Source organism: Rutilus rutilus (genome assembly GCF_951802725.1).
Source record: "Rutilus rutilus genome assembly, chromosome: 3".
NCBI classification, from domain to species: Eukaryota; Metazoa; Chordata; class Actinopteri; order Cypriniformes; family Leuciscidae; genus Rutilus; species Rutilus rutilus.
In genome coordinates, this window is record NC_140211.1 from 11,057,962 (window position 1) to 11,077,630 (window position 19,669).

General features: G+C 38.7%; 1 protein-coding gene across 2 annotated transcripts in view; it reads left to right on the plus strand.

Moving 5' to 3' along the window:
• kirrel1a (kirre like nephrin family adhesion molecule 1a) overlaps positions 1–19,056 on the plus strand; it is a 40,509-nt gene extending 21,453 nt beyond the window's left edge. Inside the window, exons 3-15 of one of the 2 annotated variants that reach the window (XM_084405984.1) lie at positions 2,219–2,368; positions 2,533–2,690; positions 3,521–3,671; positions 4,733–4,838; positions 5,081–5,229; positions 6,267–6,394; positions 6,822–6,948; positions 9,881–9,981; positions 11,887–12,103; positions 13,218–13,325; positions 14,339–14,466; positions 15,398–15,475; positions 16,814–19,056. In XM_084405984.1, the coding sequence (XP_084262110.1) occupies positions 2,219–2,368; positions 2,533–2,690; positions 3,521–3,671; positions 4,733–4,838; positions 5,081–5,229; positions 6,267–6,394; positions 6,822–6,948; positions 9,881–9,981; positions 11,887–12,103; positions 13,218–13,325; positions 14,339–14,466; positions 15,398–15,475; positions 16,814–17,434 (2,222 nt within the window). In that variant the 3' untranslated portion in view covers positions 17,435–19,056. Of the gene's footprint in view, positions 1–2,218; positions 2,369–2,532; positions 2,691–3,520; positions 3,672–4,732; positions 4,839–5,080; positions 5,230–6,266; positions 6,395–6,821; positions 6,949–9,880; positions 9,982–11,886; positions 12,104–13,217; positions 13,326–14,338; positions 14,467–15,361; positions 15,476–16,813 lie in introns of both variants that reach the window. The other variant, XM_084405983.1, reaches the window with a different exon arrangement.
• The last annotated feature ends 613 nt before the right edge of the window (positions 19,057–19,669 follow it).

Sequence of the window (19,669 nt, forward strand, 5' to 3'; positions counted from 1 at the left end):
AATTTGTGAAAATGGTGATGTCATGCACATGTGTATTACGTGTTAAGTCTATAGGCGTTTCTTTACAAAGTGACATCGCCAACTACGGTTGGCAGCAGAGTACAGCGTTTTTAATCGTTCTCACAGAACCGTGTGAATGGGGATCGTTTTGACAACGTTGTCGTCTGTACAAAGAAAAAACGTTATCGTTGTCAGGTAAATGTACCCATAGCTTCTTCTCATCGACTAACGTTTAGTCAACTATAAGAGGGGAGCCCTACTACAAAACCAATCACCCTAGCAAACACTTAGAAACACAAACACACACACAAAACAACCAGGACACCTTAGCAGATTGGCAACACTTCTTCATAAAATGTAAGAAAAGTGTGTATTTCTTTCTTTCTCTTGAACTTTTTAGTTTTCCCTATGTACACCCTTTCAATTTCATCTCTCATCTGTCTCACTGTTTCCCTGTTTGCTTGTTTTCTGTCTAACTTTTATCCTCTCTTCCCTTTTGCTCTTTTGCTTTCTGCTCCACTAGCTCATCTTTTCTCGCTCCTTGTGGACTGTCATGAGAACAGTGAGGGCAGGATGTGGTATATTTAACCTCTGCCATTATAAATAGATAAATGTGGACCTGATAAACTACATTTGCTGCATTTGCCAGATTTGTTAAAAGACATGAGGCATGAGGGAGATTTCTCTTTCTTGCTCTCTCTCTCTCTCTTGCTCTCTCACTTTGACTCAGTGTAGTTGTATTTACACTGTGATGCTTCACTGGTTTGTCCCCTTGGCTTTCATATAAAAGCATGTGAACAAATCCTGCACTCACACACACACACACACACACACACATACACAAATGTGCACACGCAGAAATACATCCGCACGTACTCAGCGGCACACAGCACACACTGACAACTCAATCCCACAGTAGAGAGAGGGCTGTGTGGGTTGGGGATACGTGATGTAATTCACAGCAGAATTTTTGTCATTTCTCTTGCAGCAGAAGCTGGAAATGTCCATGTCATAGCGCTAGCATATATCATGCAAACTCTACTGGCATCCAGTGGTGGATAACATCACTGCACTACAAGCTAGTTTTTTTCCTTGTTAGTAGGCAAGCGTCTCTTACTATTGCTTAGAGATCTGAGATTTGAACAAACCTTTAACCTTAAGTATTAAAACCATTTTTGTGGACTTTATTTTCACTTGGGCCAATAGACAACCACCCAAAACACCCTAGCAAGTGCAAAAGCAACGCACTAAGGGGCAGATTTACTAAACAGGGCAAATTAGCGTGAGAGTGTAATTCCCCAAAAATGCAGATGTGAGTGGAAAGTTCTGCAAGTCATCCACTGACAACGCACAAATTAAAGAACACAGACGCAGCCGGATCATTTCCATAATGACCAAAGCAATCTACCAAGAGCAGTAATTAGCGTCTGCTTTTTTGGGCGGTAAATAATGGCGCAAATACCAGTATATTGTCTAGCGCAAACCTTAGTAAATTAAAATTAAATACTCTCCTCCCATAAATTTTGCATCTGAAAAAGAAACTCCTACAAATGCATAATGCAATAAGGTCAGCCGCAAAAATAACTATCCAAGGCTTTTCAGCACAAATTTTTCACTGCGTGTCTTTAGTAAATCCTGACAGTCGTTTTTTTTTTAAGCCAAAAGATGGTTTGCGCTGGCGCAAGCTGTTGGTAAATCTGTCCCTAAGAACCCTTTCAGACAGAGCTTGTTTTTTTGTTTTTTTCACTATGCTGCTTTTCCATTGTTTTTCTATGTAAAAATGCAAGCATCTTTTGACCATCGCGTTTTTTTGCAGCGTCTTGCACATAACATTGCACTCTAAAAATGCAGTGCTCAAGTTAAGCTTTTATAAAACGTGTCACTGTGTCTCGCGTTTTTTCGCGTTCTGTGTGAATGCCCTTTAAAAGCTATCAGAACACTGTAGCAACCACATAGCAAAACATTAAAAACCACTCAGAATGCTTTAGCAACCTCATTGCAACATTAAAACTATGCAGAACACCACATAGCAACACACAAGAAACTACCCAGAACACCCTAGTGACTGCATAACGACACACTAAAAACCAATCAGACCACTCACTTTTCCTTCAGAAAATGCTAAATAGCTCAGTCGGTGTGTATTTGTGTTCAAATAAAGACTATCTACCTCCAAACCGTGACAAATTCTGATCTGCGTGTGCGTGTCTTTTTGCAGCCTGGCCCCGGTATCGTGTGTTAAGGCTGGTGGAGGTTGGGCAGTATAATCTGGAGATCTCGGCCGCTGAACTCTCAGATGACTCTCTCTACGAGTGCCAGGCGACGGAGGCTGCGCTGCGCTCACGACGGGCCAAACTCACCGTCCTCAGTGAGTCTTGTGTGTTTGCTTAGAAAAGAGCTTGTTGTTTTAAATGTTGACCATGATGGTTTTGCCAGAATATGAGGAGTGAAGGGGTTAATGTGTTCTGATATGAATAGATTTATGAGTTGCTTCCATTAATAATTGAACTCCACATGTGTTTGTGTCTGTAGTTCCTCCCGATGAGCCGGTGATTGAGGGATCCCCGGAGATCCTCCTCACAGCAGGGGTTCCCTATAACATGAGCTGTGTGTCCCGTGGAGCCAAACCTGCCTCCGTCATAGAGTGGCAGAAAGACGGCCTGCCGATAGAAGGGACTGTCAGCACCACGGTGAGGCACACACATGAAATGTTTTGACTCGTCTGAGTTTAAATGTATATAATAGCTTATGTAGTTCAAGAACAAAGGTATCAACCATAGGCTGTAAAATAAGATTTCCTTTCACTGTAGAAGGAAAATATCCAAAATATCCCAGTGAACACACACACACACACACTGCAAACCGAGGACACACACACCCGGAGCCTGAGTCTGTGCAGTAATGGACCCGCGGTATCGAGGTCTCGCCCACACTCTCGCTCCCTCAGACTCAATCACTCATCACAGCTGTCAATCACGACGTTACACCCCGTTTATAGCATCAGATAACTAACTAAAACCAAACTGATTGGAAAAAACGAACACCTGAACATACGTCTGAGTGATGAGAACTACCTAAAATGACAGAAACCGTCTTTGGAAAAAAAAATATTTTAAGTGCAATTGGATTTATTAGTTTGAGTCACGTCCCATTTGATTACATGGAGTGGGCGGGGTTTATGACCTATACTGCAGCCAGCCACCAGGGGGCGATCAAAATGCTTGGCATCACTTTTCAGCACTTGTGCGGCACACTTGGCATAGATGCATCATTAGCGGCTGTTTCATGTAAGCCATCCGCCATATTGGAACGGTCAGAGCTGGTCTGTGAACATTCGAGAGCAAGTTGACTGAGCGTCTGCAAACGTAGTTAGTGTATGAATATCTATATCTGAAACTAAACTAACACAATACAACAAGACAAAGGCATTAGCTAACACGACATTAAAAAGTTACCATAGTTTAAAAATCTGTCTACATATACATATCTATGGTATCAACAGTATCATTTTGTTGCGCAGGAGGTGCTTCCAGACAGGAAACGCGTGACCACACGCAGCTACCTGCCCATTCTACCAGTGGATACAGACACTGGGAAGAACTTCACCTGTGTGGCTACTAACCTGGCCGTGCCGATGGGCAAACGGACCACTATCACCCTCAACGTACACCGTGAGTCTAGAACCCTTTCCAGCTTTAGTAACATTTATGAGGAAAGTTATTTTTATTTTTCATTTTCTGTGGTGCAGTGTAAGAAAAAGATATTTCAGACATATCCACCTTATTGAATGTATGTATATATGAATGTGCAAGACTTCTGATTCATTAGCTGCTATAGGTTAATTACTAGAAGTAATAAAATGCAAAAAAAAAAAAAAAACTGTTAGCGCTACACACCAGTGTGTTTATAATTACGAAAATATGTTAAAATAATATGGTAAGAATTACCAGTTTGCAAAAACATTAAGCAGCACAGCTGTTTTCAACATTGATGATAATAATACATGTTTCTTGAGCATCAAATCAGCACATTAGAATGATTTCTGAAGGATCATGTGACACTGAAGACTAGAGAAATGATGCTGGAAATTCAGCTTTGATCACAGGAATAAATTAGATTTTAAAATATATTAAAATAGAAAATATTTCACAACATTACTGTTTGTTTCTGTATATTCTATCATATAAACACAGCCCTGTTGAGCATAAGAAACTTCTTTTAAAAAAACGCCTAATAAACCCAAATCTTTTTGAACTTTAATGCTTGTACAATATAGTAATGAGTTGTCCGTTGTGGGCTGTGATGGGCCAATATAAATCAAGGGCTCCTTTTTTAGTCTCAGTCCATTCCTGGTGCCATTGTTTCTCTTAAATAGCTATTTCTACTTGATCTAACCCTTAAAAATGACTTTTTTTGGTGACCTAATTTAGTCAGGTAGATTATATTTTGGCTTGAATGAAACCCATTCATTTAGATATTACATATCGCATAAAACACATTTTTAGGCAACCTGACCAAACCCACAAGACAGTACGAACTCTTCTAAAACAGCTTTTTAAAAATATAGCGCATTAAAACCCCTTTAAGATGATAGCATGTACCATGAGGAAGAACTGTGACATTCATCTACATTCTGACACTATATTCATAGCTCCTTCCCATCAGTCCTTCAGCGTGCCTTTGGTCTAATGAACGATATGTCTTTATTATGTATTCTGAATGCTCTCTGCAGACCCTCCAGTGGTGACGTTATCCATTGAGCCTCGCTCCGTACTGGAAGGAGAGAGAGTGACCTTCACCTGCCAAGCCACTGCCAACCCACCTATTATGGGTTATAAGTATGTCTCTTACTAAATGTGATGCTTAAAGTGGCTCCTTTTACATTTTGTGAGATGAAAAATTAATGACTTGTTTTATCAGGGAGATAAAGACGTCCTTTAAGTATTATTAAGCCCCATATATCTTCAATTATTTTCTGTTACGGCAGCCGTACCCTTGAATTCCTGTCTGTACATGCTTCAGGGGTGTTTCTTCATAAATCTGCTAAGGCTTCACTGACTGACCCTTTTGGCTTGGCTAGGTGGGCAAAGGGAGGTGTGGTCATCCAGGGGGCGAGAGAGAGTGTTTATTCCGCCAAGGCGGATCACTCTTTCTTCACCGAGCCTGTGTCCTGCCAGGTGTTCAATGCCGTGGGCAGCACAAATGTCAGTATACTCGTCGATGTCCACTGTGAGTATCAGCTTTGGTAGAGCGCACGATCTAGAAAATCTTCATGTGAAATTTAGCATGTGAAAGCAAATCACCAAATAATTAAATTGACTAATAATTAAAGATGTTTGTGTACTCTGTGTGTCTGTATAGTGCAATGTACTGTATGTCTCTGTGTAAATGTTTGTTTGTGCTATTTTGTGTAGTTTGTGTGGTATCTATCTATCTATCTATCTATCTATCTATCTATCTATCTATCTATCTATCTATCTATCTATCTATCTATCTATCTATCTATCTGTCTGTCTATCTATCTGTCTATCTATCTGTCTGTCTGTCTGTCTGTCTATCTATCTATCTATCTATCTGTCTGTCTGTCTATCTATCTATCTGTCTATCTATCTGTCTCTCTGTCTGTCTATCTGTCTGTCTGTCTGTCTGTCTGTCTGTCTATCTATCTATCTACGTGTGTCTGTCTGTCTGTCTGTCTATCTATCTATCTATCTATCTATCTATCTATCTATCTACATGTGTCTGTCTATCTGTCTGTCTGTCTATCTGTCTGTCTGTCTGTCTGTCTTTCTATCTATCTATATCTACATGTGTCTGTCTGTCTGTCTATCTATCTGTCTGTCTGTCTGTCTGTCTGTCTGTCTGTCTATCTATCTGTCTGTCTTTCTATCTATATCTACATGTGTCTGTCTGTCTATCTATCTATCTATCTATCTGTCTATCTATCTATCTATCTATCTATCTATCTATCTATCTATCTATCTATCTATCTATCTATCTATCTACCTACCTACATGTGTCTATCAGTCTATCTACATGTGTCTATCTATCTGTCCATCTATCTACATGTATCTATTTGTCTATCTATCTATCTATCTATCTATCTATCTATCTATCTATCTATCTATCTATCTATCTATCTATCTATCTATCTATCTATCTATCTGTGTCTGTCTGTCTGTCTGTCTGTCTGGTAAACATTTCTAGTTGATTTTGCTGTTTAAATGCAAAAACACTGAGCTGTTCTTAACCTCTGTTTCATGCAGTTGGGCCTATCCTGGTCGTAGAGCCTAAACCAGTAACGGTGGACTTAGACTCGGACGTCACTTTAAATTGCAAGTGGGCTGGAAATCCTCCGCTCACACTAACCTGGACAAAAAAGGGTTCAAGCATGGTGAGCATCTGCTTGTGGATCTGTTCATCAAACCTCCTTTCTGTTGCATGTGCAGTTTCTTCTTTCTTCTCCTTCTTTTTTTCTCTAAAGTCTCAGACTATGACATTTTCCTCTGACTTCATCTCTCTTCAGTGAGTGTTCTCCGTGTGTGTCCCTCTTTTCCTGGCTCTCTTCCATATTTACCTTCCAACTGTGTTTTGATGTTGAAGCTGCAATCCTTTGGTCCATTTGTTTCTTTTTAGATAATGTCTACATTGAAATGGCTTTACAGCTTTTTTGGTCATTTTCCCCTCTCTCTCTCTCTCTCTCTCTCTCTCTCTCTCTCTCTCTCTCTCTCTCTCTCTCTCTCTCTCTCTCTCTCTCTCTCTCTCTCTCTCTCTCTCTCTCTCTCTCTCTCTCTCTCTCTCTCTCTCTCTCTCTCTCTCAGGTTTTGAGTAATAATAACCAGCTCTATCTGAAGTCAGTAAGTCAGGCAGATGCCGGTCAGTATGTGTGTAAGGCCATCGTGCCTAGGATCGGAGTGGGCGAGACAGAGGTCACACTCACTGTCAACGGTCAGTACGGCTCTTTTATCTTATTGGACCAACAGAAATAATAAATCTGTTTTACAGTTTTTCTCGATTGCTTAAACACATTTCTTGAAACTATGCCTCATATTCTCAAAACTATAAACACAAATCCATAACGTCTCACCCAATTCCCCAAACATCCTATTTTCAGGTCAAAATGAAGCTCTACACTCAAAACCATTCACTCTTGCTGAAAAACCAAACTTTGCCCTCACACTGGACACACAAGCCCTCAAAATCACACACACTACAACATAGTCTAACACACTGGTGCAATAAATTCAAAACAACATTTCCAAAACTGGTAAGTTATGTTACTTGTGGTTCCCCGCCTCACAAACCTTTTCACATGATGAGCACCAAAGACACAACCAATGGATACACTGGCACATTTTTATTCATTCATGTACTACACAGTACAACACACACACACACACACACACACACACACACACACAAATTATATATTTTTTTACTCTCTCCTCTAATTTTTTTTTTACAGTATTTACTTACTTACAGTAAGATGTGTGTGACCATCATATGACAGTAAAAGAGCACACACAAAACCTTATTCTATGTGGAATTGTATTGGAATGGTAAAGAGTGTTAGTAGGTGACAGGAGGGCCTCGATCCACTCAAGGAGACAATATGATGAACACGTGTAAGAATGTTCCACGTATGGTTGAAATACCATCATTTGCCTAGAAAGATAACATTCTGGGAGTCAAGACTATAAAGGATGAAGGATGGCCAACCTTCACTGTTACACTCTGCAGCCACTCTGTGACCCTGTACGACTGCTGGCCTTTTCTTGCAAGAAAATAAACCTCATCAAAGACTATTGGAAATGTTTGTCTTTTATTCAGTGATAGAATTCTGTTTGCCACCACACTCCTCCCTGAAGGTTCTCGAGGCGACGGAAAAGCGACTCAAATTTGGCCTTACTCGTAGCCCAGCCTCCCTCATAGTCATACCATTGACAAAGACATGGGCAACTAGAGTGGCTTGAATTTCATCTGAGACTGCTTGTCTTCTTGCCCTTCGTCGTCGTCCTCCTCCTTATCCCTCCTCGATCTCTTCCTTCATGTCTTTCTGGATCCATTGTTCCAAAACTCAATAAACTGATTTGGGCCCCTTTATCTATCTATTGAAGGATCTGATTGATGTGTGTTAAATTTTGACTCTTAGTGTTTCCACCTGGGTAATTGTGTGCTAACTGAGCTGAAGCTGTGCTGACTTGAGTGAACAATATTGAGTGCTAGTGCTTTATACATGACAACATGGTGTAGGCAATGAGAAATGAAGGGATTTGTGTGTAGAGTTTTGCAGTGACAGTTCAACAAATTTGACTCATGTGTCAAAACAGGGAATAGTGTTTATAGTTTAGTGAAATGGGTGTGCTTTTTGATAAATGGCATTATGGTTTTGAAATTTTAGTTCAAAAGCCTGGTTATAGTGTTTAAGCAATCGAGAAAAACTGTAAAAACCAGGCAGCTTTTAAAGGGCCCCTATTATGGATTTTTGAAAATGACCTTTCATGTAGTGTGTGACACAGCTCTAAGTGAATGAAAACATCCTGCAAAGTTTTAAATCTGAAAGTGCACCGTATATAAAGTTATTGTCTTTCAAAAGTAAGAGTCGACTCTGAGTCAATGAAATTAATCGTTTTTCAAACGAATCAGAAGCCGTTACGTTGTGACGTCAAGACGAAACATTAGCATATTGCCCGCCCACACACCTGGATACTGGATAGCATCATGTCGAGAAGGCGCTGTGCTCTACAATGTGAAGGTAAAGCCAGTTTTTTTTCACTGCCCAAGGACGAGCATGTGAAGAATCAGAGGTTAAAATTCATCTTTACCACGATATCACAGCAGTATAATCCTAAACTTTTGCTGTGTTCCCTTTATTTTACTGACGACTGCTTCTTAAATCTCAGAGTTCAATGCAGGATTCACAAACCGCTTGCTCTTGAAAAATGGTGTTCAAAATACTTAGTTTTGAGTTTTATATTGTGTAGGTCTCCTGCTTCTGGCTAACTCACATTATTACTGTCATACTGAAATACTTCTGCTAATCAGTTGTGGACCACTTGACTATTACCTTTAACTGTGTCTATTAATGCAGATTGTCTGTCGTTCTCACTACTTTGAGTAAAGATTAAGCATGGAGCAAGATTTGTTTTACCAACGTATATGTTACATCAGTCATTCACGCTAGAGCTCGTCTAATGTACGCACTGTTATTAATACAGTTTTTACATGTTCACCGCAATAAATTACAAAAATACTTGGTAAATAAATAAGTACAAGTAAAATAATCGGTTTGTTGATGGACATGCACTTGTTAATGCTTATGGTGAGGAATTACAGTTGCAACATCTCATAATGTACCTCAAACTGAGTAGCGTGTCACTGAGAAACATCCTGTTCGAGTCGTCCTTGCGAACTTGCATCGGACTTGCGCTCGGATTGATATGGTAAAATCAACGTCATTGTTCGTTACTGTGTTTAGTTTGCGGTGTAGGAAGCCTCAGGACAAGCAGAGCTGACATTGTTTTGGCAATGGGCGGTTTTGTTTTCGACACACGCGCTGCACGTGGTAGACCAATCACAACAGACTGAGCTGTCTGGCCAATCAGAGCAGAGTAGCTCGCGGAAAGGAGGGATTTAGAGAGATTGATTCATCTGACGACATTCATTTTGACCTTTGATGCATGTAAACCTGTTGTAGGAGACTCCAAAACAACATTAGGAAACTTTAAAATAGCATAATAGGGGCACTTTAAGATTTTTTTAAAATCAATATTTAGCTCATTGTGAGTTCTGCGTTGGAGGATCAGAACTTTATGTAGTTTTTCTGATTGTATGATTTCTGTTATTTCTGTATTTTGTTTTGGACTGTATTTTTGTGCAGGTCCACCCATCATCTCCAGCGAACCGGTCCAGTATGCAGTTCGAGGGGAGAGAGGGGAAGTCAAGTGTTATATTGCCAGCACCCCTCCCCCTGACAAGATTGTAAGTCACATTTACATTTATGCTATTTTCCAGAGAAATGTACAAAACTATTTCTAAACAATTGATATTTCTGATATTTCACTGTTTTGCTGTTATTCACCGGTGGTTAATCAGACCAGGCCACACGGTTCGAAACACATGTGATTAATAGCTAAGTTTAACATCATAGAGTGAAAGTTTATCATTTGCACGTGGTTTTTTTTTTTTTTGAATTGATTCCTCTTTCGCATCTCCTTGAGCTTGAACGGACACATACACACAACATGTCAAAATACCCGTCTCGGCAAGTATTCTTGAAAACACATGTGAACGTAAACGGTTGAAAAAGAAATCTGATGCGTAACATTATATTGGATCCGTTCATTAGGTCTTAAAGTGACAGTAACCTATAAATACCTGCTGCTGTCTATGTTAATCAATTCTGTGGGAAATCTGGTTTCAAATTTTCACTTTAGACACCTAAGACTGAATTTTATTTGATTTTATTGTTTTTAAACAGTTCTTAAGTTAAAACTAACTCAAACTAGACCTGATCCCAAGGTAACACTCTCTGCTGTAGCTCAGTATATGTGGCTTTCAAACGCATCCTTTCTCTGAAACTACAAGTGATTCTAATTTAAAATGACTCTCAGCTCAGACCCCGATACATCTCCAGGATGAGATTTATGAAATATGAAATATGGGCAGAGCAGTCGTTCCTTTTAATGCTGTAGCTTTTTCACATGTCTTGGTTTGTGAGGTAAATGGAAGCTTACCATGAGCATGTGGAGGGATGCATTTTTAAAATATTCTCACAGCTCAGCATGAATAATACAACAGTTTTAGTGGTTTTGAAAGGAGAACTGGTGCTTTCTCACCATTATCCAGCCCCATGTTTCAGCACAGAAAGGCCATTTATCCCATTGCCGGTGTGAAATATGTGTTCATGCGGGCAATGCGAACCAGATACAGTTCAGGTACATTTTATGCACTTGAATATGCTTTTTAAATCCTAAATATTTATAAAGGATTTCTTTTTTCACTCCTGTTTGAAAGGTACAGATTATGCATTATTTTCGGTCCACTTGCTTCTTGCAGGACCACTGCAGATGACGGTGAATTTTATTTCATTTTATATCATTATTTATTTCTCAGGCTATTTAAATGTATCATTATTTTTATATGCATCACTTTTAATGTTCACATTAGGGCTATATTTTTATGTAGCTTTGTATTTTCATGTGGAACTTAGGAAGAAGACAGGTGACCATTTTACTGAAGCATTTTGTGGGTCAAAATAACAATTATTATCGTCGTTGGCCCCAAAAATGCTACTTTTCAAAAAAAAAAAAAAAAAAAACTTATTTTTAAAGTAATTACACACCTCATTGTCATAGTTGATATTGTGGCTTTATATATGGTCAGACACTTGCGTGAGTCATTTTATTATCATTTTACCAAATAGTTAAGATGTTTTTGACCAGCGAATTTTGGACATAACTGTTTTGTTCGTCATTAAAACAGCCGAATCTGAGGCACAAAGTGCATCGCGTTACATTTTCATCAACTTGCAGGTTTTAAAGTTTACTGTAGCTATGTGGACGCTCAGTTTTTTCTGTCCAAAAGCTCATGTTGTTAAAGACGGAGTGCTTCGGACAGGCCGTTTAAGACAGTATTGGCTATGAGTATGACTCGACAAATGCTAGACTACAACACTCTTCTCTGCTTCTCAAATACATAAAACGTTGGCCTTTTATATATAGTTTTTCTAAAGTAAAGAAAATAAGTATTTTAATCAATAAGTATGTTATACAATATTATCTATCTCTCTCTCTCTCTCTCTCTCTCTCAATATATATATATATGAACCTGCACATTTCTTAGTCTTGCAGATGCATGTGAGTAATCTCTGTGTGTTTCCCCCAGGTGTGGGCATGGAAGGAGAATGTGTGGGAAAAAGAGAAGGGGACCCTATCAGAACGATACACGGTGGAACAGAGCAAACTGAGCTCACAGGGTGGCGCGGTGCTGTCCACCCTCACCATCAACAACGTCATGGAGTCAGACTTCCAGTCGACGTACAACTGCACTGCGTGGAACTCGTTCGGCCCGGGGACCATGATCATCACGCTGGAGGAGACCGGTGAGGAGACGTGCCTGCGTTTGCACATACGTGATGCTGCTACATAAGGGAGACAATCTTATGTGAAAGTCTTTTTTATATGTACTGTATATACAGCGCTGGGCAGTAACTGATTTGATTTAATCTGGATTACGTTATCAGATTCCAGAAATTATTTATTTGTAATTAGATTACCAGTATATTGCATTTTAAAATACTGATAATCAGACTACAGTTAATTTTTTATTGATCACATGATTATTTAATATTTACTAAATGGCAGTAAATTATTCATGTTTTTTTATTTTTTAAATTGTCCTTTATCCTATTGCTTAAGTATGTACTCTACCCAGCCCTGTGTGTGTGTGTGTGTGTGTGTGTGTGTATATAGAGTTTAGTCTACAAATTAGTCATGAAACTTAAAGACAAAGATTTGTACAGTTCGTGTCTTTAAAAGTTTTACTTTACTTTTTTTTATATATTTTTTTTCAACTGATAATCAGACTATAGTTGAATTTTTATTGATCACTTGATTATTCATTTAATATTTATTATTTATTATTAATATTATTCATAATTTATTGTTTCTCACTAATTCATCTTTTTAAAAAAAAATTTAATTGTCCTTTAACCTATTGCTTAAGTATGTAATCTACCCAGCCCTGTGTGTGTGTGTGTGTGTGTGTGTGTGTGTGTATATACAGTTTAGTCTACAAATTAGTCATGAAACTTTAGACAAAGATTTGTACAGTTCGTGTCTTTAAAAGTTCACTGTGCTGCTGCGTCATCTTCATAGTACAGTAGACTAATCTACTGAAGTAAAAGAGCACAGTCTTCAATAATAAATATCTTGAGTGGAATCTCCTAAATTTACTTCAGGTTAAGAGCTCAATATACAGTTTGTAAGTACAGTCATACGGGTACATTGTAGAGATGCAGCGGTTAACGCACATTCGCGACACACTGGACCTGTGACGCACGAGTCTGATCTGCGTCATATTACAATACCATTCCCTCTCTCCTTCTGTCTTTCTATCTGTCCTTTTATGTCCTGATGATTAAAAGCAAAAAGACCATCAATAAAAAAATGCAGTGGTGCTTATGTTTTTCTTTGTTTTTTTTCCCTTTGCCACAGAGATAGTTCCAGTCGGGATCATTGCGGGCGGCACCGTCGGCTGTTCGATTCTGCTTCTCCTGTGTTTACTAGCGTTAGTGCTGTTCTTGTACCGGCAACGCAAAGGAAGTAAGTTATCAAAGCCCACCAAAAGAGTTCTCTTACACCTTTTTCACAATTAGGTATTAAAAAATGTATTTAATTATACATTCAGATTTTTTTCAATGTTTATCAAAGTGCTCACCAAGGTTGAATTTATTTGATTAAAAATACAGTAAAAACAGTAATATTGTGAAATATTATTACAATTTAAAATAACTGTTTTTGATTTGAATATATTTTAAAATGTAATTTATTCCTGTGATGCAAAGCTGAATTTTCAGCATCATTACTCCAGTCTTCAGTGTCACATGATCCTTCAGAAATCCTTCTAATATGCTGCTTAATATTTTTTGAAAACTGATTTTTTTCATCAGAATTCTTTGATGAATAGAATTGAAAAAAATAGCATTGAGTTATTTTAAATAGTGTGTCATTGTACATGTTTTCACAATCACTTTTGATCAATTTAATTCACCCTTCATCAGTACAGTGAATTATTTCAGACTTTTTATAATGATTTGTCAACCAGGGGTGCGTTTCCCGAAAGCATCATTAGCCACATATGGTCACAAGTTCCGTGAAAAATGAGAATTAGTCCTCAGATTCGATCTCCAACAGAGTTATTTAAACTCCACCCCCTGTGTGACATCATTAACCAACGTGGCTGAACGACAAATTTGCGTCAATATGGTTTTGTTAAACAGTCGTGAGCTTGTGACTTGATGACTTGCACTTGATTTCTTCAACGATGCATCGTATTACGGTACTTAAGCAGTGAGTTACATACGGGAAACACACCCCTGTCTAGTGAGCTGTGTAAAAATAAATCTAATCTAATCCAACAGTAATCTGAAAGTCTTTCAAACAGCAACATGCAAGTTTGTCTTTGAGAAGGTAGAAGCAAAAGTGCCTTTAAATAACTGGAAAAACCCAAGGGCAATCAGCCATATTTAAGAACATAAATAATGGCCACAAAGACGTCAAAAAGCATGTTCGTAGCAGCAATAAATCCGAGGTTTACTGAGATGTTTACTTTCCAGGTCGTCGAGGGGTCACGCTCGGCAAGCCAGATATCAAGGTAGAGACCATAAACAAAGAGACCCACAGCCTGGAGGAAGACTCGGGAAGCGTCTCCACTGCAACACGCATGGTTAAGGCCATGTACTCTGTGAGTACTTTTGACAACACAACACGACTGCAATAACCGGAGGATGTAGAGGGACTTTGAGATTGTGAAGTTTAATAGTTTCATTATTTAAAGTAAGATATTACTTATCCTGAAAACAGTTTTTTTTTTTTTTGTTATTTAGACATAATACTAACTATAAGTGATTTTGCAACTACATCAACTAGCAGTCATTAGAGTATTAGTGGACCGTCTGATTAATATCTGCTGACACTTTATTTTGATGCTCTCATAACAGACATTATACTGAACATAAGTTACTTAACCTAACAGTCTACTAATACTCTAATGAGAGTTAGACATTTATAATTAGTACACTGTCTAAAGTGGACTATTGGAATAAAGTGTTACCCTGTACTGCATTAAAAATAATGTTGTTGATGAGCTAAGTTAAAACAGTAGCTCACAACTGCTACATTTTGTCAGGAATATTATAATTTATCATTCTGACCAGATCTGGACTTTTTTTCTGCAAAATGTAGGAAGGATAATTTGCATAATATTACTTTTTATTAATGATTCATATTCCTATGGTAATATTGAGTACAAATTTCTCTTGATTCAATGTTGTGTCTTTTTCCAGTGGTGATTGTGCCTTGTCCTGTGAAGATGATGCAATAACACTGACACTAATGCTGAAATACACTTCTTTAACATTTTACAAAAATGAAGTGCTAATAAACCTTACTTCCTCCAATGTATTTCCTCTTAAATAACATTTCCAAAGCTAAAATTAATCCTTTTTCTCTCTCAACCTCCCTCTCTTCCTTTATATTCTTCCTCTCTTTTCCTCTTCTTATCTCCTGTTGGTTTTCCTCCCCTCTTACGTTGCATCTCTCTCCCCCTCTTGGTTGCTCTCTTGTCGTTTATGGTTTAGTTTTTACCTTCTGTGACCCTCTCTCCCTCCTCCCAGCCTTTTAAAGATGACATTGACCTCAAACAGGAGTTACGCAGTGACACGCTGGACACGCGCCAGGACTACGAGCTCAAGGTGAATAGACACACTTCCGATGCTAACACAAGTGATATATGACCTGTACTTTGTTTTACAAAAACATGCAGCTTCTATAGACCTCATCAGTCAGATTCCACACGCAAAAATCCCATTCATTTCTCTGTGGAGAAATCAGCAACATCGTATTCACTACCGATATTGGTTTTAACTTTGTTTAACAGTTCTATCTAATAATGGACCGTTAGGACTGTTAAACGGAGACCTGTTCTGTGCTCCGCCAAAATAAAAGTCCTGTTTCTGACACATCGGCCAACCAGAAAAACGAATCGGCCGATGGTGATATTTCAAAAATGCCAAATATCGACCGACCACTAGTTTTACCCTTACTAGAAAGATTGTTTTTGTTCAGGAAAATGCTAGTGTAGAAGCTATACGTGTGATTTTAACTTTAGTTTTTAATAATTAAAAAAATTCCCGATGAAGAACTTCACTACCGATAATCTTTAACAGATCCCTAGAGATAATAGAGGATAATAGAGAATCAAGACAGTCTCACCACACTCTTAAACAACTAATATTTATTAGATAGTTGAGTATTTTGCAATAAAATTTTTATATATATTTTATATTTGTAATTAAGAATTTATAGTTAACCGTTTTATAATGTAGTGCACAGTAACATCTGATTATGTTTTGTCGTTTGCAGGGCTTCATTACAGTAGTTTATTTGACCATAAAATCAAATTAATTTTATAACGGTCAAGAAAGTTGTGTAACCTTGTTTTTTCCCCCTCTGATTTTCAAGTAACTTTTTTGTTTTAAATCGCTTGTAATGTTATTAAGTTGTTTTGTTTGGTTCGGTCCAGTTCATGGCTTAACATTTTTCTCTTTTCTAATCTCTATGGAGAAATGAATGGGAAAAATATTTCCAGAACCAAGAATGTGGTTCAAATTGATTTTTTTTTTTTAATACATCATTTCTACAGTGGGGTCTGTAAAATGTAAATGCTTTTTAAAATCTCTTATGCTCACCGTAGTAATATTGTGAAATTAGCCAATCCTAATTAGCCTTCAGTGTCACATGATCCTTCAGAAATCATTCAAATATGCAGATTTTTTTTGCTCAAGAAACATTTATTATTATTATCAATGTTGAAAGCAGTTAATAATTTTTTGTGGAAAAGTGATACATTTGTTTTCAGGAGTATTTGATGGATATAAAGCAACTGTCGCTTTTAATTTAATGCCTTCATAAAATAATTTTACAAAATGTTACTCCGCAAACTTTTGACCGTCAGTGTGTATACGTTTGTATATAGCGGTTTTAGTTTGTGCCTGAACAAACTTCACTGAAGATGTTATCTTTTTTTACAGGACCCAACAAACGGCTACTACAACGTGCGAGCTTCCACCCACGATGAGGGACGTCCCGCCTCCCGATCCATGCACTACTCAGACTATCGCACCTCGGGCCAGCCAGGGGGCGCTGCGGCCGTTGTTAGCAGTAGCTCAGGAGCTCCAGGAGCCACGGCGGGTCCGGGAACACCGAGCAGCTTGGCTCCGGGGTCACGAGCGGGCTGCTACGACCCTCGTCCTCCCTCCAGACTCTCACACAACAGCTATGCCCAATTCAACACGTTCACCCGCGCTGGGCAGTCCCAGCAGCCTCCGCCCAGTTCTGGCCCACAGACTAGCGACTTCCCTTCTGAATGCAGCCTCTTGGACTCGACCGCACAGCTCGGATATGAGAATTATGGCTACCCGTCGCACTATCCGGCATTTCGGATGGGTTTTGCTCCGCCCAGCCTCGCCCCGTTAGAAGGCGGGCCGGCTTATGAGATGTACGGGGTCGGGCCGAGCGTCGGCGCAGGAGGCGGCACCGGGACCCCAGAAACTGGACTTGGGAAATATGGCAGTTCCACACGGTTCTCATACACCTCCCAGCATTCCGATTATTCCCACCGACACACACAGAGGATGCAGACACATGTGTAAGCGAGAAGCATCGCGTGTACGTGACACAGGTTACGCTGATGTATAAGTGCATACAAGTACACACACTTACACAGATACACAGGACGGAGATAATGAATGAACCACAGATAAACACGGGAGGGTGAACGAGCGAAGAGAGGGTCAAAGTAAACACAGAGAACGGGATGCGGGGTCTTAGCGTTTATTTCTCAGCTGCAGGAGCTGAAAGCGAAAGTCACAATCAAGAAAGACTGATGTTTCGAAAATATCTAATAGAAGATCGATACATTCTGAATGCTTTTAATGAGCATGATTCCTGAGAAATGAAGGGTGCCTCTTATAGGCTTATATAGTCTGTTTAACAGTGGTCTCTCTCTCTCACAGAGATGGTCATATGAGATACATGTATGAATTCTCTTCAATGGCTTCTTCAACCTCTCTCCTTAAGCTTAGTATAGTTTAAAATGGCATTTAATGGAAAACTGCACAATGTACAGTAAGGTCTAAAAGTCTGAGACCACCAATTGGAAAGTTTCAGGATTTATATGACACAATACATCAAAAAACAAAAAATATTTAAGGTTCTAGGCTATTTCTAGGTCACTAGTCAAATGTAAGTCAGTTTTGATCATGTGAACTACTTGGATAATGGATAATTGATTTAAATACGGTAATAATGCGTTTACCATATTTAAAGCTACACTGTGTATTTTTTTAAGTTGATTCTTAGCAAAAAACACTTTGTTCTTTCAAAATGATATGTGCTCATTAATGTGTAATTACTTCTACCAACTAATCAAGTATTCTCGTATGCGTAGAATCTGCCATTTAGAATACATACGAGCGAGTCGCTCGAATGGCGGCAGCCATGTTGCGCCTCCATCTTGAAAATACATTAGCCAAAGAGGGACATACCTGGAAATCCAAGCTTCGCCTTTCGCGTTTTACACTCAGTGGCACCGTGACGAATGCGAGGGGGAGATTACTCGCGACTGCCGGCAGATTTGAAATAACACGGCCACCGTAGGAGTTAAAACGCCCTCGGAATGGGAGGGGCTAGAAAGTAATATTCAGTTGGTAGTCATAAACAATTTCACCGCTAGATGGGAGAAAATCCTACACAGTGTAGCTTTAAAGCCTCAAGATAACAAAAATTTATTCAAAATGAGACGAATCAAGCATTGAAATAAATGAAAACTCCTAATAATCAAGATATTTCTTATTTTAAGTAACCCCGCCAACATCCTTTTTTTTTTTTTAAAGATCCTACAAACGAAAAATCATAGGGCCTTCGAATATTGTTGTGGATAATAAGAGTCAAAAAAAGTTACCACTGGATTAAAGTAATGCAAAATTTATGGGAGGAGAGTATTTAAATGAATCGTGCAAGGTGATTTACTATGGTTTGCGCTAGTATTTGCACCATTATTTACCGCCGAAAAAAGCACGTCTTAATTCCATATGTTAATTTGCGCTGCTCTTGACAGATTGTGTTGGTCATTATGGAAACGATCCGGCTGCGTCTGTGTTTTTTAATTTGCCCGTGGATAACGTGGATTGCGCTCTCAAGCTAATTTGCCCTGTTCAGTAAATCTGACCCATAATGGGTGAGAGATGTGTCGAACCTTTGACTCAAAATTATGAAAAAGAAAAATTATACATCTATGGATATTAGAGAAGACTTTTAGACCCCACTGTACACAAATACCAGTGTTACAAAACATCCAATCATTTTTCCATTTATTCTTAAATGAAAGCCTGCGTTTGACAAAAGAGATACCGGTAAAGAGCACATGATACTCATACAACACTCTTGATCACCAAAGCAACATTTATTTTTTTTAGTCTAGAAGACTCTTTATTACTCTGTGTAAGTCAGCGTCTACCTGGCTATCCGGCTTGCTGAGCTACCTCGATGAACAGGTTAGTAGCCTTCCAGTCGCGCTAGTGCATCTCCATTTTAAAAAGCACTTTTGAGCATTTGCAATAAAACACATTACCCTTTAAATTTCAACATTGTTATGACGGAGACCAGTCGAGGAAGCCATTTAACCGTTTTCAGACATGGCCATTTAGTTCACTATCGTACAAATAGTTCAGAACCATGGAATATATATAAATCTATATACATATTCATATACAGGAATGCCCCACTCTTTTCCATGGTGCTTTTGTTGTGGGGTCATTGTTTGCACTGCATTCCAGTATTCTAGCTTAGATTACCCTCATAATCGATATGTAATCTCTCATTTGCAC